General features: G+C 43.9%; 1 protein-coding gene across 2 annotated transcripts in view; it reads right to left on the bottom strand.

Annotated features, from left to right (window-relative positions):
- Positions 1-5258: 5258 nt before the first annotated feature.
- LOC110984170 (homeobox protein orthopedia-like) overlaps positions 5259-27400 on the bottom strand; it is a 35901-nt gene continuing 13759 nt past the window's right edge. Inside the window, exons 2-5 of one of the 2 annotated variants that reach the window (XM_022244054.2) lie at positions 16030-16214; positions 13972-14129; positions 11782-11916; positions 5259-8557 (exon numbers count right to left, since the gene is read on the bottom strand). In XM_022244054.2, coding sequence (XP_022099746.2) covers positions 7940-8557; positions 11782-11916; positions 13972-14129; positions 16030-16180 — 1062 coding nt within the window. In that variant the 5' untranslated portion in view covers positions 16181-16214 and the 3' untranslated portion in view covers positions 5259-7939. Of the gene's footprint in view, positions 8558-11781; positions 11926-13971; positions 14130-16029; positions 16215-27400 lie in introns of both variants that reach the window. The other variant, XM_022244053.2, reaches the window with a different exon arrangement.

The raw sequence follows: 27400 nt of genomic DNA, 5'->3' as shown, positions 1-27400 counted from the left end.
TTTAAATATTTGCACTAAGCCATTTCACTTTCAGATTAACCCCAGTTTAACCCTTCCTCGGTTATTAAAGTAAACAATTTATAAAATAACAACAAATGTGACAATTCATGTACAGCTTTAGAGAACAGATTAATTGTTCAGAAACTTACCTATCGGTAGTTTCCAGATGATATTCCAAATGCAAGTATTGTCCAAGCGAAATAATTTCCTACGGCGACAGAGGGATATTGATGAGTAAGCATGTAATTCCAAGTTTGTGAACGTGGTCTTCATCTGAGGAGACAGTGAACCGTGGTCACCAATCAACCGCTTACCACACATGCTTGCTGGTGCTTGCTAGCTCGTGGTGTAAACAGTCCCGAACTCTGGACAGTCATATCGATCGCGTTGACAACTTGAATCCAACATATTTCCGTTGCTAACTTATAAATCCATTTGGTGAAGTAATGAAGACAGAGTGTGCACCCTATGGTGGTCCACTGTCGACAGCATGTTTCTGTGTGTGACTCGATCACATGAACCTTGCAAGTGAATGAAACAAAAAACAGTTGTGCACGAATACAACTGAAGAATACACGGTGCTCTTATGCACGTGCAGATGTACATGTACGTAGCTAGCCAACGCTGGACTATGCATCGAATTCATCTCATGGCTCAAAGCATTAATAAAAGCATTTTGTTCTCTTGTACAGTGGATAATAGTAGGAGGGGGCTATGGTTTGTAGTCGGAGAAATGACTCACTGAAAGGCCGAAATGCTTTCATGGGAATGGCTCTTACACTTAGCGTCTTTGGCCATTTGAACGAAAGAATTCCAACCTTTTTCTTTTCTTAACAAAGCAGCGCCAGCTCCTGATTTTGGAAACAAAATCGATGTATATTATGTATGCATCTGTCCATGCGCACTGCTGGTGCACGACACGCATGTCGCTACTTTCTCCTCGGCAGCGGTCCTTCGTGATAGCGACCTCAAGAGTTCTGCCAAAAACAGGGACGACGACGACAACAACAACAACAACAACAACAACAACGACAACAGCAGCAGCAGCAGCAGCAGATGCCCTGCCAGATTTCGCTAAGCACACACATTTGGCTAAGCTACATATTTCGTCGTCAGAGCAGCTCTGTAAAATTGGCACAACGCATGTTCACGACCTCTAAGAAATGTTTGAAAGAGAGGCTGCTCTGGCAAGCTTTTGTCACTTGAATGGATTCTTCTGTCTTGCAAGTTCAGCCTAGCCTTTGATCATATTTTGCAATTCCCTGCCAGGAGTGAGTCGTAGCACACATTAAAGTTCCATTGATTTCCCGGATTCTGCAATAATTAGGAAACTTATTCAGCGCTTCTGCCTTTCACAACCGCGAAAAAATCCACTTTTGGAGAAAAAAAGACTGGACAGTTCTAATCTTTCACAATCATAAATGGCTATAGAATAATTTTTACTGATGTAACTGCATTACGCTTGGATTCATGTTATACATGCGGAATTATTAGATCTATATCCTGCCCACAATTTTCTTCTCATGTTTTGTTTGCACAGTGCGCTGTTGAAAAGTATCCCTGTGATTACTTGATTGACGCCTTCAAGGCTAACAGCTCAGAAAACAAAAGACAGAGATTTCGTGTATCAATACAAACCTCGTCCAGTAATTTCCAACCAGCCACTGTCAGGTCCATAGGCATAACGGATGTGTGCCGAGCACTCCATCGGCCCATTGCAAAGCCGGGATAATTTGATATGTGCTCCAGTCGACGGCGGACAATTTTTTAAAACTCTTTGCCGAAAAAAACCGCACTCGGCCTCGCCTATTTAGAAACACGTTTATCGTGACATGGCGAAGGACCGTGTCTGACGAAGCCACGGACCTGTGTCGTTTTGAAGAGACCTCAACGGGAATTAATCGCCAGCCTTAATTGGAGCAAAATTACAGGATTTTGGGCTGTCTGCTTGAGAAGTCTTTTGGAAGTCACCAGTTCGCTCACAAGAGTAGGGTTCAAGGGTTGCTTTTTGAAGTCACCGTAGGTTTAGTGAGCGCTTCCCTTCGTAGTTTTATTAACAACCGTTGCAAGCGTTTTCTAAAATATACTGTTTTGTGCGTTTCTTTGATTGTACGATAAATGTACAATGAAAAAGGGAAAATGAATAACAGCAAATTTAAACACCCTAAGACAAATGGATGACACTTGTTGACCAGCCTTTCTGGCGATCTGATTGAATCCATCAATTAATTGATGAAATTTATGGCAAGATTTTAAACTTCTATCTTTGCTGTGTTTTTCCTTAGATTAGATAATCCTCGACTATAACAACCTCGTGCTCTGATCTGGTACTGTAGCTGCCGAAGATCGACTGATCCCAGTACATGTCCCATGTACATGTACATCCAAGCTAAAATTCGTTTCTGATTGTGAGAAAGAACATACAAAAGCAGAAGCATGCGATGAAGTAGAAGTGATCGAAAGAAAAACAGACGATAATGGCAGATAAAGTTATTTGACTCATCTCTTTTGGAATTTATCTCCAAAATGATTTACATCTTTTTTCCCGCCGGTTAGCGACTTCAGAAGCGAGGGGCCGAGGGATTAGTTACGAACGTAGCCAAAGGTAAATACACAATGCACGTTCTACGGCGATACGACTAGTCTGCAGCTTTTGTGCAAAATGGCGAAAATGACTGAAATTGTTATACGCACAAGCTAGTGGCAGGAAAGGTCATGTTTTATCTCCCCGTGTGAAGTTCGGGAACATCGTGTGCTATTCTGGCACAGAACCAGAACCAAATTTGGATATCTCTTGTGCAATTTGGAATGAAAAAATGGACCTCTCCAATAAGGTCACATAATCATTTCTCCCCTTGAAAACTGTCGTCCCTTTTCCATTCAAGTTTGCGCCCAACTCACTCAGACCAGTAATACGACAGCTCATGCGTGTGTGTTTTTTTTCAACCTCTATCTTTGTCCTGCTCCGTCCCTATCCCCCAAAACTGACAGCGATCTAGTCCGCAGAGCAATTATATACTTATTAGCAACTGACAATATTGTCCACACATCTACGCCTGCCGAGTCGCAGGCAACGATCAATATTGCCCTGGTCGTCAAGGGTACTCAAGCCACGATTCCCACATGTGATTTTTCATGGGATGTACCATTCTTGTCTTTCAGTCTTCATTTCGTTGTTTTGTTAATTTTTTTTTCTGCTTTTTTGCCGCCTCTGTATGAAAACAGACAATTTTAAATCTTTATTGTGTAAGAAAATGTGGACCACATCAAAACCATGCTTGTCACCAAAAACTAGCAGAAAGTAATCGCGCCTTTTGACGGTGTTTTGTTGTTGTTTTGTAAATAGTTGTGTTATTGTGAACAAAATATGGTTGTTATTTGATTACTTCCCCACATTTAGATGTAACCCTAAAGTAACTCCCAATCTTTATACCGATACTTGAAAATTGTTCCAGCGCCGAAGAGCGATAGTATGATGTCTCTCCGTTTTAATGGCAAAAGTCAACATTTTGCAGATTTTATCCTTTTTAGGGGACCGTATTTGGGGGGAAGGGGGAATATGTAAATCATCTGTATGCAGTCTGTTATGGCCTTTCTGAGGGGTGAGGCTACATTTTAAGGCTTTTTTCACATTTTGGGGAAGAAAATTAAATACTCCCCCAGATCGCCTTTTTGGTATTTTTCCCCCCAAAGTGCGACCCCTCGGATGCCCATGGTTTCTGTTTGCACCCTTTACTCTGCCAATCTCATTTGCACGTGTAAAGGCCGGTTCACACGCGTCGGAAAAGCGAACGTGAAATGGTGGCGTCAGATGAAATAGCCGTGCCACATTTCGAGTCGAGTGAAATTTTGCTGTAAAGGTTTTGTGAAGGCAAATAATGGCTTCACTTTCGCTTCCACCCAATATATGAACAGCCCGAAGGTTCACAGTCCACCGTGTGTTTTTGTGCTGGAATAAATGGTTACGGGAAAACATCCCACCATACTTTCAGTGAACCTGACTCGAGTGATCAGAAGAAACAGAGCGTGAAAGATGGCATGGCAGAGTACATCGGATTCAAAGCAAAGTATGAACACATGTTATTGGTCAATGGAGGGACCCGTCGAGAATGCAGGTGGTTAACACATACATTAGGATCGTCCGAGGAAAGCACATTGCGGAAATTGAGGAAGTGCAGCACAGATATTTATGTAATCATCAATAACTAAGAGGAAAATAAAGGCTATGGTGTGTCAACATTTCATGAAGTGGTCGCCACTCAAGGTTGAGTCCCTGAAGAACAGTATTGAGCTACATGACTGTTTTGCTGCAATTTGGTTTGTCTAAAACAAAAAAATATCCACCCAATTCCAAACAGAAAATCACCGTCAACGGTGAATTATTATGTCTGAGGCGCCATATCGACCAGAAAACAAGACAATAATCACCGTGTCGAAACCTGCGGGAAGACTTTTGAGGGGAAGTTGGGGAGGCGTCACGTCAGGCGTGCCGTGATGTTTCCCCGCCTCGAAGCTGGCGGAGCGATGGAGCGCGGTCCGCCACGGCCGCAGCGCGTGCGCCACGCGCGCCGGTGACGGTGGGGCGAAGTGGGTCAAGGAGCATTGGGTCGTGGCTCGCTCTCCCGGGATGACTGCGGACGCATCCTCACCGGCTGTTGTCCGGTCTTCGATCTGTGCTGGCATGCTCCGTCTGCCGAGGAAACCCGCAAACAATGCGTCTTCCCCCCACAGCGGCTTGAGACAACCTTGATGATTGCAAATATCTCATAAGAATCATCCAACTATATATTTACCTCCCAGTCAGCGTTCAATAATATCTTCACTTCCTTTGTAATACAAACTACATTTGCACAAACGCTTTCGTTTCCTGAAACCCTTTGTTTATGGATAAAGCTAGCTTCACATTCTAGAGCACCATAGACTTAATTGAGCATTCTGTACCCTTCTTTTAATTCGCCTGATGGCTAGCATCTGATGTCTTTCCGATCCGTTCCGTTCACGAAATTTGAAAGAAGCTGGTTTCAAAGTTTGGATTTCATCTGGAGTTAGAAACAAATTGGTTGATAAAAAAATCGGTTGATTCATATTCCAAAAGACGGGCATGGAATTGTCTCAATATTGGTATTAAACATTGGATCATTTTGGGAAAGAATTCACCCTGAAGCGCATCGCTATATTGACAGATTTGGATCATCAGGTTACTTTTTTGGGGGGGGGGTGCATAACTAAAAATAATGACAAACTGAGTTATTCTCAGGTTTAATTAGTACCATCACGAAATCTTTATTCATACATTTTATAATCACTGGGAAAATCATTATATTATTATTTACATCAAAATATGACACTTTTATGACCACAGCTATATATGATAACAATTTTCCCCATTGGCCAAGGGATGAATTAGGTCGGCGGAATTAGCGGAGAATGAAGACCTAATGAAGCTTGCTCGAAAAAATATTAATGTGGGTCGATTGGGGAAGAGGAAAAACATCAGCGAAGGCTCGTACAGCCTTGACGGTGGAAGGAACGAGCGAAGCATCGACGATATCGAGCGCCGGTCAGATGCGATTGTGATCGGGTGATCGTTTGCGCTAACTTGGTAGAAGGTTACGCGCTCTAAAACAACGCCCGAGAGGGCGTTTATGAAACTGATATTAATCTGATAAAGGCTAAATGAACAGATCTGCAGTTGAAAGTGAGGCGGGAGTTCTGGGAGGGGGGGCGTGACGAAGGGAGTCGCTCTGATATCCCGTTACTGTGGTTGAGCCACTGGTTCCGTATTTTATGGGCGTTTGTCGAAAGCTTCGAGCGGGTGTGAAGAGCTTTTCCCCATTTGAGAAGGGATAACAATAGCCAATTTGCATGAAAAGGATACCTCTTCATCGATCCCTTCTATCTGTAACGGTGTGCCGATGACCTGCTTATGACTGCTTTGCCCCCCCCCCCCCCGAAAGAGGACTTACCCCTTTCTGACCACACCCACGGATGTGGCACTACATTAACGGTCACCGAATCAGTTTGAACGGTCCTACTTAGGTATCCAAGACGTTTGAAATCAAGGCCTACGGAATTTTGCAGTGTTAAGAAATAAAGTCCAAATCTTTTGAAAGCCACTCACCTTTTTTCTATCAAAGCAAGGAAAAAATTGAGATATATACCTGGCTTGCACCAGCATCCTATACACAGTGAAATTAAAAGAACTTTTTTTACAAGAACTACACCAGTTAGTGAAGACTACAGTCACCAAACTTATCTAGTGCATGATCCTGGTTTACAAAAGCTACCATCAGCGGGGGCAGTCTGGAACACGACCAGCAGGAAAGGGAGTTATTATAGTATGGTCCTTTTATCATTATGGTTCCATGTTGACGAATGTGGAGCGAAAATGATCGCTCACATCTCTCGATATTTATTTCTGTCCCGTGGTGCACAACAGAGGGTTATAAACAACCCACTCTCCAAAAGAGTGAGCCCGTTGCAAAATATAGGAAATTATTCTAAGAAGTCTAGACTAAAAACCACTCCAAAAAGAGTGAAATTTCCTCTCTTTCAAGAGGCCACATGAGGGAAAACTCGTAAAAAGAATAACTATGGTTCCTCTTTTGGAGTGATCATAAATCTTTCTAGAATGGTTCTCACTCCTTTGGAGTCTTTTTTATAAGGAGCTCCCTCTTTTGGAGAATGAATTTTTCACTCTTTTGCCTTTATTAATCTGCTAAATTTGTCCTTGAAAATTTTCATCGGTCTCTCAAAACCACCAGCGGCCAGCGTTATATAAAACTCCTACACTACCATCGGCAAAGTAAAGTGAATACAAGACTTAGTATTGCACATCGATAAATAGAGTAAACTGTATTACCACGAAAATACTATGTACATTCCCAGCCCTTGAAGGTACGGCTCCTGTTCAAGTTTTTTTTTCACGTTAAAATAAGTTTCATATAATTTGATAATTCAGACCGCCGACAATATTCAAATTTGTGTATTTTTACTCGGTTTCTGGGATTGGAAAGAAAGGCAGGTTTGAAAAGTTGCCTTCCTAGAAAAATGAAAAATTGTGTTGTCAGCTCCGAGCACGATGTTTGAATTGTTAAATGAACTTTTCACTTTTAAAGGAAACTGGCAAATGTCATTTCGGTAATTTCTGACATGACAAGTGCCTACAATGTCTTTCATCAGATCAGAACCTTTTTTTATGCATCAGATGTCTGACGTTATGGGCTCTTCGTTCCGCATTTTACCACGTCCACCCCGACAGTCACACATTTAGACCCGTAGTGTTTAAGATAGGTGTCGGGTCTGCTCGAGTTTGCGTAGTGAGTACGTAGTTCTTGTGACACAAAAAATAACAAAGAAAGAAACAATAGGTACTCCACCATTAATTGTCTCCAAATGAGACGCCAACAGCTATGCAACGATAAGACGCATGACTGGAATTTCCAAATAATACATGGCAAAAACTACAGAATAATTTCGTTTTTATTAATGTTAAATATTGATATGGACGCTTGATAACCTTTGTAACAGTTTGAGCATGCGCACGTTGCTTTGATCATGCGTGTATAATTCCGAGCAAGCGCAATACTGTGAAAAGGGACCAGTTTGTCTACTGCCACCAGCGTCTCAAAGTCTCTCATCGTGTTGGAGAGTTTTCCCGGGAATTTAATACATCATTATTTCTCTGAATCCGTTTTGTTTTCAAAACTCAAGGTATTTTTCGACATCGTTTTACCTGTTTGGCCTTCTTGAGGTATTTTTTTTACAGTATATCAAATAAGGTCACAAGGGGGAAAATTGGCTTCTACATGTGTGAAGTATACTATCGCGTCTTTAAATTGAAAATATGTCGTTTAATAGCGCTTACGAGAGAGGAATGTTGACCGTGGTGTTTTGGAATAAAACGGGACCGAACGACGACCTATCAGAAAGTCAATAGTCATCTGAAAATTCCGTTGATGGTGGCAGTGTGTTCTAGCGCTCGCCGCCTCAAGGACGCAATGCTAGTCCCCCGCCACATGTCGCCGCCGTCGCTGGTGGCCGCCGAGCAGGAGAAATCCCCGGCCATGGACGCGTTGGTGTTGCCGGTGGGCGAGCTGGGCATGACCCCGCCGCCGCCGGCCGCCACCGCCGAGGCCGACGACACGGCCGAGCCCACCCCGCCGAAGCTGGGCTGATACATGGACTGCATGTGGTTGTTGCCGGACATGGCCGTCAGCCCTCCCGTCAGGTTCTGCAGGTTGGAGGCCGCCGATTGGCCGATGGGCCCGGACCCGCCCATCCCACCCATCTGGCTCAAGCCCTGGCCTAGCCCCTGGCGGGGTAAGGTGGGTGGCAGGGCAAGGGAGGGCGACGCCCCGCCCATTTGGGACATCTGCATAGAGGTGGGCCAGCCCCGGGAGTCCACGTTGCTGTGGAAGTTGCAGAAAGGCTCGGCGCCCATCGCTGAGGGGAACTGGGGTAGGCCGTGTGAGGGCAGCAGAGAGCCTGGAGACCGGAACACATTTGTAGTCTTCTTACGCTTCTTCCACTTGGCACGGCGGTTCTGAAACCAGACCTGAGCAAATGAGAATGAGAAGAAAGCGTTGAGAGGGCTGCCACAAGGTGATGACCAACGTGTAGCAGTTAACGGGCAAGTTCGAGCTCAACCGTTCGTGAACCGCTAGTCGATTTTGCCTGGTTTGCGCACAGGTTACCTTGGAAAATTGACCAGTGGTCGACAAATGGCGTTGTTCGAACTTGGCCTTTATAAGTGCAACACTGCTAGGACAGCATGCTGATAAACAGACGCTGTTGCGCACAACAAACCATTGCACATTACAATGTAGTAACTACACAAACATCATACACTGAGTACGAAGCCTTTTCACGAACCAGACGGTGCATGTTTGTAACCAAATAGCTTAAGTCAGCGCAGTGGCCTGCCATTTCTGTCCGTCGACTTAAAGGCACACAGCAACGTTTTTTCTCTGACACTCTGCAACTAATGCGCAGGGGAAATAGCTCCCGAGAAAGATGGTTTAGCAGCCGTGGGCATGGGTGCTCTTTTTTCATGCACTTTAAAACATCGCCTAAAGTTCAGATAGCTTTTGCACTCATTTTTAAAACATATTTAACAAACGACATGTTAATAAATTTTAAACTGAATTGCGTCTGGAATGTGTTAAATGCTAAACGTTTTTCCATGGTATATGCCTGTGAAGTCCGGTAGGCATTTAAATCCATTCCTAAATTAAGTGTTTAGGAAAGTGTTCAAGCTCTAAACACCTTTTTTACTTTGTGTCCTAGAAAATATTATTTCATGTTGAACACTCTGGTATTCCAAAAATTTCTCGTCTAAAATCATCAATCTCAAAGGTTGCATTTGAAAATCTAACAGACTGTATTTTTTCTGCGAGGAAAAAGAAAGTCCTTCGGCTTTCCAATAGCCCTCGTACCCTGTGGGTTCATGGCAGACAGTGACGGATACAATATCACAGCGGAACTGGATGTGTGCTCTCAACTCGAGTCGATGACAAGATAATGGACGATCAGACAAGTTCCGAAAGCCGGATGATTTTTATTGCCGTTCCCGAAGTCCGTAACGCGACACTGCCATCGCCGCGATGTAGTGGCCCAGCGTCCCCGAAGAAAACCGGCTTTGTGCACGGCGCAAGTCGAGCTGTGATGTCGCGCTGGAGGGATGCAGCGGTAATAACGCCGATTATAATAAAACGACATCAGCGCACAATGCGCTGACACTATATACATGACATCATATTTGATTTACTGTCTTCGATCTTTGCTCACGGAATGATTAAAAGCGGTCATGAGTACCACGGGCTCTTGTGGTATCTTATCTGTCTGGGGAAAAACGGCGGTTTCCAAAAGTGATACTTTAATAACGACTTGTCAGATATGACGGGGGAAAATGATGCGTACAATAGTGCTAAAGGAGTTTTTGGACAATCAGCGTGGATTATGTCCGCAGCGGCAGCGGAGATATTAACAGGACGACGCGACATTAACAAAAAAACCATAGCGGAGTGGCTTCTCAGGTGTCGGCGAATTAAAAGGAGCTATGTTCATCCTCAAAAGGGGGGAAATGTAAGGGGGCGGCACACCAGGCTAGAAGGGTGGAATCAAATTTCAGAAAGTCGTAAAAAGGTTGCAGTGTCAATTCTCAGTCTTGGACAAGGGTTAGGGAAGTATTAAGAAGAAGAAGAAACTAGAGGAGTGAGCATCGCATGGGATGGAAAGTGAGAGCACGGCATGTAGGTCTAATCCACTTATGCAGTGTGGTATCTCGGGGTATCACGTGTTGAGTTCCCACCCAAAAAAGGAGTGTCGGGCTCAAGAACGCACGCGTGACGTACCACACGTTCCTGAGCATGATGCGCGCGTGCATTCGACAAGCCGCAGCATGCTAAATGCTCCTCTTTCCATATGCACATTAACACTTGCGCCAAGCGTTGCGTATTCGTCAAAATCGCTCCCCGGGCGAATTTGACAGCCGAACGCAACGCACACGTATTATTATGTTAAAGGAGTCGACTTCTGTGTCCGTGAAAGTGAAACACATGAAAGCATCTTGTGCGCAACGCTCCCAAAACGCACATAATTATATGGAAAGGCGCCTTAATAGGCCAAGAGGCGCCTAACGCGAGCGTACCAACCGTTCAATCTAGTGGTGCCGCCGCTGCAGTGATGGTTTTCTGATTCTGGTCGCTGGGTCGTGCCTATTTGTACCTGTATCGGTTCACAATGCAAGTATCACAACACTGAAGTTCTTTAAAATGTACTACAGCATTGACAAATTTGACGAATGCCACTTTTTCTTCGTTTATAAATTTTACCAAAATATATACGTATGGATAGGAAAAACGTCTTACTCCCGTTCCTATAACCGCTTACTTTTCGTTTTCTTTGGAATACTGTCTCCAACAACAGACAATACATGCGTCATTATTCCTCTCTATCGTGGAAAAAAGGAAACCCTTTCCCACTTTCGTTAGACCCTCTTTCGTATCAGATTGTGTCGCTGAAACCTCCACCATTTTGAAGGAAGTACAAAGGATTGAAAAGGACACGGACGCACGCGACGCCCTGTGCCAAGGTCGCGTGGAGTGGATCGTGTATCTCATCTCGGTCCGGCTTCAAGTAGGCAAAGCAAAGGGCCCAAATTAATATAATTTGTTCGGGGCAAGAGCTTCCTCAGGGTGGCCAGAGATGTTTCATTTGAGATGGTTTGTGCAGCGCATTAGTCGAGATCAGCCGGCAAATGAGGGCCGAACAATGCCGCGGAATGACGGCCGTGTCGTGACCGCGTGCATACCGTCGCGCGGCTGGTGCATCAAGGCAAACCAGCCGTTGGAAACACGCCTCACGATGGGAGAATGATTATGTCCCACGACTCTCACATCATCAAGGTTAATAATGAAGTTGCTACGTGGGTACATTAAGGACGCGCTTGCCGACACTGCATAATTATCACTAATATAACTCATGGTTCCATGAAAGAATTAAGAAGTGCGACGTGTCTACTTTCCCGAGATTGAGAGAATTTAAGCCGATAAGGGACACAGTGAAATTATCTTCACTCAAGAATAAAAATGTTCTGCTTAAAAATTTTTGATTATTATGAAGACAAATTTTTAAGGGATGAAAATTTGAATAAATTAAGAAATAGATAATAATGATTTTATTCATAGGCACAAGTTGGAACAAATACACAGGAAACCTGCAGAATAAGCCAATGCACAGGCAATGAACATTCAAATAAGGGGTAAATGATTTCCTCACCTGTACGCGTGACTCGGTGAGGCCAACGCGCATGGCAATCTCCTCCCGCATGAAGATGTCCGGATAGTGGGTCTTGGCGAAGTTGCGCTCCAGCTCGTTCAACTGCGCGGGCGTGAAGCGGGTCCGGTGTCGCTTCTGTTTGACCTGCGCATAAACACGCCAGGTGCATTATAAACACGAGCAAACAAGACTTCGTTTTTTTTTTCGTGGCATGGTATGAAGGGCGATGAGATAAAACGTCCGAGTGATGAGACATCAAAAATTGGCGAGATTCTACGAGAACGTGGGTCCATGGAGCACGTCATAGTCGGTTGTATTTGTTTTTCTGATGAGAGCTTAGCCGGACAATTTCAATAAATTTGATCTAGTGAAAGAGAATAATTATGTAAATTCTTAAAACAATGCAAACTGTTAACCATAATAATAATAATAAGAAACCCCGGAGCACACACAAAATGACTTTCATTTACTACACTGCGTAGATAAACACGATAAGCCTGAAGTACATTAGCCATTGGTGGGATATAATATGCATTTAAATAGGTATGTGTGAGACGCCGAGATATGCCTTTGTTTGGTACAAAGAGGTCCAATATACAAATAAAAAAAAATGAGCGTAAAATGGCAAGGTGGACAGGTTCCGTTAAATATGGAAGGCATTTTTTCGGAACAGACAATTCCGGTGACCATGGTAACGCCATCACTGCTCATTTGCAATGGCCCGCGCCAATGGTAGAAAACATTGTGACTATACGTACATTGCCATGTACGTAGCCGATGTTCCGTGACAACGGCTCTCTCAAAATCGAGCACCATGCTCTCTGCCATTTTGAGGGGGGGGGGGGCATGTCGAATGTCCAGTGAAACATGGCTGGATTCCTCTGTAGCCTGGAACAACTGAAGATGCGTTTCGAAATGTTTGATGAAGGTCCGGATGACAGCAAGGGATAATTTCTCAATCTTTCTTTTCACAATACGACCCACTTAAGATTTATCCATTCACACGAGGAAATGCCATACGATGACTGAATCGGGGATACAAACCAACACTGATACTCTCACCGGAAACTTTGATTCAAATGGTTACCCTAGATGATGAGTTTTGCATGAGGTTACACGGTGAGAAGGAATACTGTCCTTCAGCTGTTTCGTGAACAGCCCAATCACAACATCATTTATGAATTTATGTTGTTGCGAATGGGCAACCAATGTTTTAAATCTCAATGGGGCCCTTTCATTCAACCAGATAATACATAATTATAATCCAGCCAAGTGTAAGAGGTATGACATTCGTTCTCCTAGCGACAAATTTGATGGTTCCTTCATTTATGCGAATGTAATGTACTAAATTGCATCTTCACGACAAAAGGTACAAGACCACCTTTAGACCGTACAATAAACGGAAAATTCTTTACGAAATTTACAATCAAACAGAAAAAAAGAAGAAAACTTTCGCAATGTTTAATACAGAGCACACAAGGATGTGTTTCTTCCATTTCAACGAAGAATGCAAGATGCAGTCTGCTAAAGAAAAACTGCAGTCCGCTCAAAAGAGAAAATATTTTGGATAATTTGGGCTGGTGAGTGGGAAGAAATGCCACGAATGATCTCCTAACCACTCCTGATGCAGTCTACGGAGACTTGAGGTTCATCGTATAATGATACGAAATAAGATTTTTTTCTTACACAATGCGACCATACTTTAAGACATGAGAACAGTGTCTTGAAGGTCACCTTTCTAATTTTAGCAGAGCTGTAAGCAAACCAGACATTATAACGTGGAAAAGTAATCACCTCTTCTTATGTTTACATTTTCGGTGGTTTTTTTTTGTAATTATAAATTTATGCTTTGGTCTGTTCCTTTTGAAAACTGTGTGCTTAATGACACAACAGAATGACTAGAGGTACATCTATATTTGCCCCAGACAATCAGAAAAGTAATATTAGGAAAAACCTACATACGTGTATGGTAGCCAAACAAACCAAATAAAATGTACAACTTAACAAATTAATGAAATAAGTAAATAGAAAATATAAACAAAAGGATTGCAAATGAGCCAATATTTTACAATTCTTGATTTCATTTCCGGGTTGTGCGCAAATTGTTAACTCTATATTTTCTTTGCCCGCATGCGATGGAAGTAAGCAATTCCGAATCTGTCTGTCTGCCTGTGAATTTGAACGTCGTACCTGTTTATCGTCCTCGCCAGCTGAGCCTCCGAGGTTGGTGTGGCCGTCCGCGTTCGGACTACCCGTAGTCGTCGGCGTGCTGCTGACCTCGTTCCCGGTGCCGTAGGACAGCTTGTCCAGCGTGCGACCGTGATGGCCCTCGCAGTCATTCTTGTTGGCTGCATCAGAGAGCGTCAGAGAAAAACAGTAGCACACGCCTTCGTTAATTTTGCGCGCACTTTTTCAAAGAATGCAAGTGCTCGAGTAAACTACAAGTGCTGTGTTTAGAAGTCAGTGGTGAAAAACAGGCGGCATTTTTGCCACTAGCTGGCTGGACTCCAGTCATGGTCTATTCTCGCCAAGTCGCATTATATGTAAATGAAAACTGTAGAGGGGCGTTGGGGGTTGGAACCCCCCCTTAAGCCATGGACTAAACGGATTTAGCCGTGAAAAGACGGAAAATGAGTACCATAAAAAATTTCTGGACGACGATGCCCTTAGCAGGCCATCCCTTCGTACGCCCATCAACCTCCCCCCTCTGTTTCCTGAAAACTAGATCCGCCCCTGTCGAGGGCGAGTCCATTTCCCCAATACTGATCAAAATGATTGCTTCTCGCCAATGCATCGAGTCCAAAATCACGGGAGATCGGAGAAAACACGCAGATCGCGGAAAGAGTAGCGACAGGAGGTCTATGTGGTGCCGCTTCAAACAAAACACAATCTCGATTGTATCGACACAACATTCATTTTAAAACGATGCCTATAACCCAAGGGTGATCAATAAATAAAAGTGAGCGAATACTGATCGACTAAAGAACAGATCCATTAGAATCAGCCCCGATACAACTGTTCTGCGGTGAGGGGCTAACCTGTCCTTTCTTCATCCTGACACCTTGAAATGACACTGTTGGAACTGCTAGTTTTTCACAGGTTTTTTGTTGATTATAATTATCAAGATTAGTCAGTGATACCTCCTCTGACGAACACTAAATAACGAACTGCAACTCCATGAGGTTTTAAACTACAACTTCCACCACAATGAAATAGCAGAGAACAGAAAGCCAATAAATAAAATTAATTGGTCGATACAGATATAAAAACCCTACAATAATCCCTAAACACATCCACAATTGAAAGCCGTATATCTTCAGTTAAACATTTTGATTCCTACTTATCACCCTTTTTTTTCGTGATTGAAAATGGTAAGACTATGACTACCGATTCAGGGTTTTGCATTCAATTAATACGACCACTGTAAAGCATGCAGCTTGACATTAACATTAAAGTAATCTGACGCAAGAGGAATCCAATCCGAATGTGCCATGTCAAGCGTAAATGAACGTGAACATTGTAAAGGAAGTATAATTCCATGAAGAGCGAATCTCTTACAACGAAACGGCCAAGATTCAAGGAATTGCTTTTTTTTTGGCACGGCCGAATTGAGTCAACGTCTTCGAATGCCTGAGAGGGAGGACACACTCCGTGTCTGCAGACAAAAACTCAATGAATCCAGGACATCTCGTCCTTTAAACAGAAATCAAAATTAATGAACAGAAATCAAATCATTTGACAACACGTTTGGAAATTAAAACGACGCCCAAACCTTCTTTTAAACAAGATTTTGTAACGCGGTGGCCATTAAGTGATTTAACGAGGGAAATATGCCATCAGCACATCCACATTTTCAATGTAAATATTTATGTTGATGTCGAGACAATAGCAGCGGACTCACTACTCATGCGCTTATTTAGCTGGAATTTATACTGGGATATACAAGTCTATTTTGAAAAAAATAACCAAAAAAAAAAAAATCAATGTTCATTATCTGCTCGGCGAGTGACGGCTGGGTCATCAACTTTAGTTGACAAAAATTAAAGAAAAGTTTGATTTGAAAGTCTTTTGAGAAAACAAGCGAAAGGCATAATACTCTAATACCGAGTTTCAAGTAGATATTATGCAAATCGACGTGACTTAATATAAAGGGGTTAGTAGCACTTTGTCTCTGGTGGACCAAGATGACTTTTTGTTTGTAAAACAGATTTTGTGGGTTTTTTATCATATTGAGATAAGCGCACTTACAGTGATTGACCGGTGAGGGGACCATCTTTCCACTGAGTACCGTATGAGACAGCATCGCATCGGAGGGCACGTGCATGACGCCCGCGTGGTCCAGTACCCGCTCCATGTCCGTCAGGGAGGTGTCCGGCGAGCTCAGTCGCAGTCCGTTCATTTGGCCGACTGATCAACAACTAATCAGTCTTTGCCTTCAAAGAAAAAGGTATATCCCCCTCCTGAAATCACGGCCGGTCCCCTCGTACGTCCAACGCACGTCCAAACGTCACGCGACGAGTGCTGGCGTTGATTTTTTTTTTATGCGCCGTGTCGGCCTGCGCCATTGGAGCTCCGCTGGAACTAACGAGCGGTGTAATTGGCCGTCGCTGAGATAATGAACACGCCGAGCCGGCCAAGACGGGCTCTGATTGGCCAATCCCCGACGCGCTGTAGCAACACTAGTTGTAACAAGTGGTTGACAAATTGACAGACACGTCTGATAGTGCGTGATGTGATTATAATTCACATTATTGATATCTATCTCCCCAACAAAGAGAATTCTGGAGTAAATAAGCCCCCGGCTTTGTTATTTTGTTTCTCTCCAGCGCCCGGTATAATTATTGTAACGATCACTGGTTGCGTTATCGTTTTTATAATTTAGCTCATTACGCGGGCATATTTGTTTTTGCCCGGGCAGCACAATGGCCGCTGGCCGGCTTTATTTGCAGTGCCCATTGTCTCAGACGGATGACCAGGCAAGAGATCCAGAGGCCGACGAGACTGGGGCGCATTGTCGGTCTTTGGCGAGCGGAAACACAGCGTCCATGCAGCGCTTGCTAAAGAAACAAGAGCGCGTGGGATCGCGGTGGAGTTTTCTTAAGGCGGCCGGCCTCGTTTCATTAACTCTGCGCTCTCCTCGCGCGGCTAGACATTGTCTTTGCCGTCCTCAATTCTTCCCAAAACAGCGGGTCATTCCCCCCGCCCTTTAGAGGGAGAAAATGAAACACCAATTAAAATTCTTTAAGAGGAAATTAAAAAAGCAGTACATAGTTGCCGGCCGTGCTGGCTATTATTCCCCCCTTCCGAACCGATTAATGTATCCGACCGGCCACATTCGGGTCGCAAGCACCGATGTTTATCTTTCTAGAGAGCGAAGGCGGAAAATGTTATTCTCCTACTTCGTTGCCAAGTCAGAGATTTTTTGGTTCGCCGCCACTCTACCCTCTCAAATCCATCAGTTCTGGGCGTTTGGAGGCAACAATCGGCCTTAACATTATCCCCTGACAGTGGCCATCGTCAGGCGATTTGTTGCGGTCCAACGGACAATGTTCTTTCAGAGGACGAGACTCAAGGCCGGCCATTTTTCGTTTTTAACAGTCATTGCACAAACTGAAGCTTCTTTGAATCATTCAGGTGACTCCCCGGTCTAAAATGAGATTTGATTCAAGCTAATTGTATCAAAATAGGCTTACTATGACAGACCTTTTCACTGTGAATGAATCGCTCGCAGGCCTGTGCCTGCTTGTAAACTCACTGGAAATTTTCCCCTTGAGACCGTCTCACAAGAAATAACCATCATGTTCATTGTGAGGTTTATCACAAGATATTTCAATTGCATTTTGGGAATTTTTAACTCCCCCCCCAAAAAAAAAATCAGTCACGCCATGTTATGTTTTCTTGCAGCCTTTCCCGATTCGGGCATGCACCTTTTCGTGTTGCCGCCCAAACTACACGATCACCGAGACCTTATAGCGAAGATATCAGTGCTGGTAGTATAAATGTTCGAACCAAACTGCCGAGTTACTGTTGTTCTCTTTCGGCATGTGGTATACCATCGAGATCTTTGCTGTCACTCTCGTCTCTAGTTTCTTCATCATAGCCCCATCGTGATCGTCACGATCCCCATCGACGGTATCGGTTCAGTACTCTCATTATGAGGGAAATCCCCCAACATTCTACCATATTCTTCAACCAGCCAAGAAAAAAAAACAGCGACCACGAGCGAATAAAATCAGTCTGCTCAAATGAAGTAATCCGATCAGGTTTGTAGCAATCATTATGTCTAATAAAATAAAGAAACACCGAGAAATTGTATTCAATTCATTAAGTCTGTCTAACTAATTTATACACTTAGTTGCGACAAAGTATCTTCATCAAAGATAATAGCAACCTCAAACTATTCATTAATGCAGTGAGCGGTTGCGATATAGGCAGAAGCACAAATATTACGTAACCCTCGTCCATTTTGCGTCGCTGTATTGACATCAACGTACGATACTCCGAATGTAGGACGCTAGAGGATCAAATGCATGCATTTCAACAGTAATTTATGACATTCGGTTTGAGCACTGACGGCGAAGCACTGCATGGTGAAAATCTGTTGTAAAAATAGTCATGATCCGTATTGAACACAGTGGGAAACATTCATACATTTTGGAATGTGCCTTGGACAAAATTCAAAATAGTGAAACAAAGGACAACATGTTGTAGAGTAAAATTCATCCTGAATTTTGATTGGAATCGTTTAAAAAGGAGCCCTTTCAAAGGAAGCTCGAGTGAAATTTGATCCACTGGGGCGAAGAATTTTCACTCGAGTTCGTCTGGTCCCTATAGTTTCAGTCGGAGGGAGTGAATTTTCAATCCAATAAAGTGAATTTTCAGTCTTTGGACTGTGATGACATGGGTTATATTTAAACGACAACTTTGAAGAAGGCCGAGGGAAGAGAAAGGTCGCCTCTCAGAAACATCCATGGAGAGTAAATCAATTTTTGTAACACCAAAATAGATAATAAAAACAGAAATTTCACTGAATTGAGTGATTCGTTGACGTCCACATTGATTTTTCAGAATGTGATGTACACTATATAACTTTTTATAACATTTTATTTGCAAAAAAATATTACGTTTCAATAGTGGTCGTGTGGGCGCACGTATGGCGCTCAAAGATGATTTCATCAAAGTAAAAGTATACAGTGTCTAAAATATTCCCCCCCTCACACACAACAAAAAAATTAAGGGTATGTTTTCACACGGTAACTCCTCAAATGACGGTATCAGCGTGTGGAGTCACGGACTGGGGCGCATTTCTTGATTTTTTTTCCTTAACTGCTTGGCGTCGCGGACGGGAACGTTGAAGAACGCACGCAAAATATATATATATATATATATGCATAGATGGGGAGCGAACTGCGTGGGGAAATTTGCATCCCGCATGCACTGCCCACGTCCCGAGTCGCTGGCATGGTGATGCAGTCGGCCCTGTCAACCTCAGTTAGCTCCCGCGCCGCACCACGCGCCGTCACTTTGTCGCCATGGAGACGCAACCGGTAAAATCTCTCCCCCACTACTCTCTCTCTCCCCCTCTTTCTCTCCCCCTCTGTCCTCCTCCTTGATCCTGCGTGTGTCGGGAGCGAGAGTCCGTTCTATTTGGGCTGATTTCCCCCTCCGTGTTACTATTTATTAGCGTGTTGATCAGGTCGTTTATACTGTTGATCAAGGTATATTGTGAAGTTGGGGTCCCTGGCAGTTAAACTGCGCGCGGCCTAATCGCGTTTGCAAATTAGCGGCGAATTCTCTGCCTAACAAGACCAAGTATTCGTTAACTAAAGACGCATGCTGCACATTAGAGGCCCGAATTGGTTAAACAAAGTTTGATGGGGGGCATTTGCGCGAGTTAAATCAAGGAAAACAGATTGTTTGATTCATTCTTAAGAGTAATGAATTTGTAACAGAAGCCCTTGTTACCAATTTGGATGAAGGTACGTGAGTTTATGCAACTGAAAACCCCCACTAAATGACAGATTAACCGACTGATTCCCCAGCAGACACCAAAAACAAAACAAGAAAAAATCCGTAATCGTCAGTCAAATAGCTGAGTAATTATTTACAACGAACTCTTCATGATTCACAATTATTATTACTTGACCTATACACAAAATACGTAGCAGTTGTCAATAAATATTATGATAAAAAACAGCTTCCAGACTGGCTTGACAACTGTATTTTTCATGTTACTCCAATTACAGACAAGTGGCTTAAAAACAATCAGTCAGTTTTCAGTTGCACGATGTTGTAATTCATTACCTCATTACAACGATGACGACATGACTAATGCTGAAAGATTGTGCCAGAAAATTGTTAATTTTAAGAAAACAAATTCGAAACAGGACGCAGACTGCAGTCTAGTCGTACAGCTCGAAGCAGGTTTTAACCCTAAAAAGGGTCGGGCTTTTCAGATCATCTCGGGGCCAAGGGAAGCGGATTCCACCCCCTAAAACTCGGCTATCTCACGCCCTCTTCCTTTAAAAACCTAGCATTGCATATCAAGACGCTGGTTATCAGGGCATCTGTGAAGTTTCAATTCAATCTGACATAATGGTTTTGCTGTTATGATCATGTGAACTCAACCAATCTACCTCTCACCAGCAGGCTTTCACGTTACGTATACGTTGTATGGAAAAGGCTGGTCAAGGAGACGGCATTACAGTGTTGGTACGTGCTTTCTTCATCCGAAACACCTGTGCATTTTGGTAAGACACAGCTTCCAATTGGTCAAAGGCAAGTAACGCGAGAGTACCACATGTCTACGGTAGCAACACAGTGTCTTTTGCTGATTCCGGTTACCGGCTTCAGACAATGAGATATTGTCGTCCAGTTCGTTTGTACAGTTACATCTAAACTGGACAATTAAAGGATTTAGTGCAACAGCCATTTGAAATTGATGGCATGGTATTTTACTCAGAGTGACTGATGGTTTCACCACAATGCGTTTGAAAATTTACCATGGTTGGAGAATGAGTTGTCATTGTGTAAACTTGCTATAAACCTGCAATTTAACTAGTGAAAATATTCAGGTGCAAAGAGCAGTTACCCAGATGCACTGAGAGTAAATTTGGATCTTGGTCGGGTTACAACAAAGCCAAGCGTCTTCCATCCAGCACAAACGATTGCATGAACGATATCGACTGCACGGGGGATCCGAGAGAAATTTCGAGTGGAAACGATACCTCTACCGAGATTTTGTCTTCAACTGGAGCTTAGTCAATTGCCATCATCAGGCGATCGCGTGCGCAATGTGTGTAGAAATGAGATTACGAGAATGCACTGTGTTGAGTGTCGTCGTATGGACAGTATTCTGCGCAAATCCATTAACGTCACTGTCACTTTGGTCCTGCTAGAAAAGTTCGTGATCACGTGCCACAAGTAGGCAGGAGTGTATCCTGCCCAGTATGTGCGGTTGGTGTAACTAGTCTTGTGCTCGAGAAAGATGCAAATTTGAATTGGTACGGGAGGCGAAGGGTTGAAATATAACAAGAGAAAGGCTGACAAACATTGGTCCTCATTCATCACACGGAGGAATGACACACAAGTTCAATCTCTTCTCGTCACCAGGGCCCAAGTTGCACACGGATTCATATGGTTCTGATTTCGGGGGTATAACTGCGGCTTGTGCCGTTTTATACGCGGGTAATCCCCGCTTTTTGAACGCGGACCAGCCCCGGCGCTCGGCGCAGGGGGTTCTTAACCAGGATTTGCCCAGCCCGATGTGATCCACCGAGAGCGCCGCTTTGGTAGTCTCCCGCTCGCGCTCTGCGCGGGCGAAAAGCAACCGAGCTTATTCACTTCCTTGGCAACCACCACCCCGAAAAAAATGACTGTATCTGACAAATTTCTGACGGATATATGGCCATTTTACCCTCCCGTTAAAACACATGGAAGGAGTTATTGGCAATAAATTGAGAGGGGGGATTGGGCACTGCTCCTCGCGTGCGCTTGACGACCTTGAAAGCCAGGTCTTATCCTCAGAAACGCCGGGCTCGCTTTGCTTCAGCTATACAATGCTGGAGCAGCGGTGTTGACAGGTAAACGGCGGGGGGGGGGTATGATTACTGCGTACCCTCTGGGTGTCTCTTGGGATTGGATGGAAGTTGGCTGGGTAGTGATAACGTCATCACTACTCAAACATAATGATAACTGACTGTCTGCGATTGTCGTGATGAGTGATAATGCAGCAGTTTCATTGGTCGAATGATTTAGGAAATGGTACTTGTTTTAAGTAAGAAAAATAAGCTTTAACATCACTGAACAACTAAACTGTAAAAACGCCATTTCTTTCATAATTCGAGATAGAGGTTAGTAAATTAGTAATGGATCTTACGACCGAGGAAAACGAAAAGAGTGGTAGCACCATTCACATTTATGCAAAAATCGTGGCAGTTTTTCCTATCTCTTTCTCCACCAAAAAATCTATGAAGGAACTTTGTGTGAGAAATCTTTTTTTTTTGCCTGTCAAAAAAATTGCGCAAAACCATCTATTTTTTCAGTACAAAATGTGCCTTTTTTCTGCTGTTTGGTTGTTGTTGAATGGAATTTCTGTGAACGAGGCAGCACTCCGGTAAGGAGGCGAAGGGCGAGAAGACAGAGCGAGGAGAGCACTCCACCGCCACTCCGTGTCTGCATCACCCGACCGCATTAATGCCGTACCCTCTGCCGCATTAAAAAGAACCCTTCCAAACGGAGAGATCATACCGAGACCTCCAGTTACCTGTCAACCCTCATCCACCCGGCCATCCATCGTTGAATTAGTCGCCGGCGAATCCGCGGCTCGGGCAGTGGAGCCCCACTGCCCTGTACAACGGGGGAACGTGTTCTAATTTTAAAAATCAATTTCTTGCGAAGACGAAGGAAGGCCTTTTTTCTTGTTCTTTTTTTCTTTTCTCCTTCTTTTTTTTTTTTTTTTGCATTTTTTTGGTTGTGCGTGTGTGACACTGAGGTTTCAGGGAACGAAAGAGCGAGATTGGAGGGGGAGCCGGCGCATGGCTTGCCCGTCACAGGCTCGGAAGATACATGACTTCCCCTCACCGCGCGCGTATATTGCCCATGAAACCCCTGAGGCGATGGCTAAGCGACTAAAGCGATCCTGACACGCAGAGTACGCCAGCTACCGGCACTCTACGTGCGTAGCAGCCTCACACGACTCTCTCTCGCCCTGTGTAAATGCAAAGGACCAGAAACCATCCAACCAGCTCAGAAACAGACAGAAAAGAAGAAAACAGGGGGAAAATGCCATCAACAGCTAGCCCGACCCCGCCGGCTCATTTCCGCGATGCGAGAATGCAGGAGTCTCGCAATGGCTCAGCCCCAGCGCGGTGAAAAAGCACGTGGTGCACGGAGCCTCAGGGCCGGGAAACCGGGAAACGGTTACTGGCTCACGTGGACCGCGCAGAAAGTCCTCCTCATCACACACACAAAATGACCCTCCGGGAAAAAAAAACCAGAAAAACTGGTCGCGCGATACTTTTTTTCTGTGATCAGTTTCATTTTTCCAGTTCAGTGAAAGTGTTCTAATCCTGAGGGTAGACGGGTTACTTTCGCAGGGTGTTTGATTTTTAGTCGTCCCTCGTTTTTTTATGTTATCACCCTGGTCGATTTCAAGACCAATTTTCCGCATATTTTGAATGGTGTGAACAGATTTCAAGAGAGCTTTAGCTGAAGTGGTTTCCTGTGTACGGAATTTGGTACGTCATTTGAAAAGTGCATTTGGATCTTAATTTGCTTGCGTAAATAACCATCATTCAATTTGCCACATTGGCGTGCTTTTCGAGAGATTTGTTAATTGCATTTTGTTTCAAAATCAGAAAAGAAAATAATCCGGATTTTTAAGAAATTGCATTATAAACAGTCAAATAGAATTCGTATATCAATTGATAGTTATACTGAGAAGTAGCTGTTTGACAAAATGGTTTTGATTTCTCATCAAATGGGGTTTTTGTCCTGCCGGTGTTTTCTATTAGTGAACCTTTTGTGTTTTATCCTGGTGCTTTCAACCAGGCGGGAGGTACGCCACGAGCAAAGACTAACCCAAAGAGATGCCATGACTGCGCTGGCATAACGCTTGCGTGCGTTATAAGCTCGACGCGCACGCACTGTTTAGCAAGTCACAGCACCCCTATTCTCGAGGTATGTAACGTGCGCGCACTAGCTTCCCCTACGCGTTCGGTGTTATCGCAGTCATGGCCTATAATTCTGTTAGTCGAATTCAGTTCCAAAGTTTCTTTGTGAGAATCCAAATACAAACGAGATATCTTAAATTCACATGAAAAGAAGGAATTGGTCTCCCAACCCGTATCTTGCAATTGGCTCAACGGTGAAATTCCTTTTTTTTCTATCTGTATTTTCTCCTTACCGGAAAAAAGCTCGTTTTTGCACACCATGCAATCCCCGTGGGCAAAGTTTAGAGGCAAGAAATAAATCCGTTCGGCCAATCGTCTTGTTTTTCGCTTCTGACACTAAGTGTAATTCCTCCAGCAACTGCTCAGTAAATCTAAGAGGAAATGGCACGCGAATCCGGGGCACTGTGGAGAGGAAACGAGGCGAAATGCAGCAACTAGGGACAATTCGTCGTCAGTGATTACTGAAATGGAATATTTTGGGGAAGGAAAAACTTGCCACAGACTTGGCGGCGACTCAGCGGCGACGTGCGGGGACAGTGCATGGGCTGTGCAGGCACGTTACGCCCTTGATAATGTCTCCCCCCTAACCGGCACTTAATATTTTCGTCTGAGCACCGTGAAATGCGAGCCAAGGTCATGGCGACGGGAAAAGTTGCGATTGCTGTTAGTGAGTCCGGGTCACGAAGGGCAGATGTGTCAGGAACCAAAAATGAACAATTTTGCGCTTGAAGGCAAACTTTCACAATTGCAACCCAAAAAGTGACAAAATCTGCGGTAGCATCCTAATGTGAAAACCTATTTTGAGGGGTTTTCCTGGAGATGATCTGATCAAAGCGAGCTGACCGAACATTTTGGGCACGGGGGTTGGTCCGAGTATCGCACCTAGTTATATATAACTCATCAATGATACTATTAAAGTCTTTCAAGGGTGTAATGACTACTCACTATCAGATGCCACGAGTCAGGCCAAATTTATCCCGTTGGGGAGACTACTGTCCAGGCCCGGGGGGGCAGGGCCGGGGGGATTGGAGGTATGATACCACTAGCAATTCGACTGTGTCGTCTACTCCAACAGCGAGTTACACCAAATCAAATTACACGAAAACTAAGCATTTTCCATTTTCAAGGAAATCTACAAACTACGCGTTTTACGATGACATTTTGAGCAACAGTTCGAAAAAGGTCACTAGCGTGACAGTATCAGCACCACTGGGGATGATTTTGAGTATTATTTTCTCTAGAATGCATTTATTTTGTGTAATGTACGTGTACTTGTGCTATCTTGAGGTCAGTTGAGCTAGGTTCCCGAGTTGTCAGTAACACTTCCCGAATGACAAATCGGTTAATAACGCGGGCTCCGGTGAACGAGGTTCCTATAGCGATTTTGTAGGCGTCAATGCGACGGTGACAAGCCTATGGCTCATTGTGGAGATGGATTTCAGCATAATTTTTTGTATTAGGACCAAGGTATGGCAGAAAGTGTCCAATTTTAATTTCGGTTTCATGAAATTATGCATGCAGATGATCAATAGGGCCTTATTTGTGTCTCAGATCTAGACTTGTAGTATGCCGATGCTTCGGTAAAGTGATTTTTGCATTCCGTCCACGAACAGATCAAATACTTTTTCCTGCAAGTTGAGTACATATGCAGCTCGGATGAATATTCGCGTGAGTTTTTTTGGGACGAATTAGAATTCGTGAAAGGTCACTGACACATTCTCATTTGTGTCAAGAAAAAGACCGCCCAACGCCCTCCAGTGGCTGAGTTTGGTCGAACGTCTGGCCCCCCCCCCCCCCCCCCGTCGTTGGATGATCTTACTCGATCTTTCAAAGTAGAAACGTTTAACTGCCACTTAGCAATACATTTTCGTCCAGCTATAATTTCATACATTACACGACCTTCACTCCTCCGTCCTGGGACAAAAGACAGTTACAGGCTTTGCTTCGGGCGAAAGAAAATGCTCAGAGATAGCTTCCGCAGGAGTTTAATCCATTGGTTATAAGTTCAAGCTATACATTACACGGAAGGAAAGTTCAGCTCAGCTCATATTGTGCGCGCTCAAACCTCAACGTTAGCGTGAAAAGTCCGTGTTGTTACATTAAGGCACTAGCCATCTCCGATTATTCGGGCATTGTTGGCATTTAAAGCCGGCTGAGCGTGGTGCCAATGATATGAAAACACCTAGGAGAGAATCGATCGATCTTCCAGAAAGTAAAGGGACCCGAAATGACGGGATTCATGAGCTTGGAAGTGTCGGGCCGGCTGACTTAAAGCCGAACAACTGCTTACAGCTCAGGTTAATTAGAGTGCAAATAGTAGGAAATTCGACCCTCGCATTAAGACCGATCACACTAAAACGAAGCGAAGCGGCAAGGGTGGTAAGTAATGGTGTGCTTGAACACTAGTAACGTGACAGTCATCAGCCAAATCTACACCGTCCGCTGGATTTGTAAACGAACGTTAGTTCTGATCGTCAAAACTCCGATTTTACACGCTCTCTGGAAATTGTTCCATAGTCCTCGGAGTTTGGATTGTGTAACTTTTTCCAGAATACCATAAGAATTTTCCGCGATTTATCAACAAAATGTGATAGAGACTGGCACACATCAGCGTTCTGGAGGAGTGGTGATTGATGTAACGTAAAATGATGCAAATAAGAGACTATATGTTATGCCCTGTAGTAATGAACTTGTAACATGCATTCGTCCAAGGCACCAGGCTGTATGTTACTTTATGTGCTGTGATGAAGCATTCGCTCCCAATATACACAAACACATTTTTCAATCATTACATGTAATACGTCGAAAATGATTTCCCCCATCTGGCATTGCTGGTGTCCTGCTGAACATTATCTTTGTATAGGGCGAATTGATTTAGGCCTACACTAATCTACTGACACATTCCGTAACTTTATAGTGTCAAAATAATAGCAAAGACAAAATGAAGGTGACTATGTTATAGAAATGCTGTTTGAATGTTGATGCTTTGCTACTGCTGAAGTTAACTGCTCTTTAAATTATTTGTTTTTCCAGCATAAAAAAACTAGAGATTTGTAGTGGTTAATTTTTCCCTGTCAAAATATTCCAGCAATTTAAATCGCTCATACTTTTTTTTTAAAGATTAGCCCTTCGCGAGAAGGAGCGGCAAAGGCATTCAACGAACGTCAAGATTTGAATAATTTGCTACATCGCACAACTTCGTGGACTGTTTTCACTTCCTGTCCCGTAAATCAAGAAAGTTGCATTTATTTCACCGCATGCGGAACTCTTGGAAATTTACGCCCTACGCCGACCACTATACCCCCCCCCCTCCGTGAGTCATAAGGTTTAAGCGGGCCCGTCGCGGATGAGTCGGTGCATACTCGGCTCAACCGCGTCTGGGCCGAGCGCCAACCCGGGAGAATTTCATTAGTGGGCGCAGTGAGTCGTCTAACACTAGAACTACC

Source organism: Acanthaster planci, linkage group LG05 (assembly GCF_054643075.1).
Source record: "Acanthaster planci isolate LZ-2023a linkage group LG05, COTS_SCS, whole genome shotgun sequence".
Taxonomy (NCBI): Eukaryota; Metazoa; Echinodermata; class Asteroidea; order Valvatida; family Acanthasteridae; genus Acanthaster; species Acanthaster planci.
The sequence above is the reverse complement of the archived record's forward strand: the minus strand, read 5'-3'. Positions and strand labels throughout refer to the sequence as shown.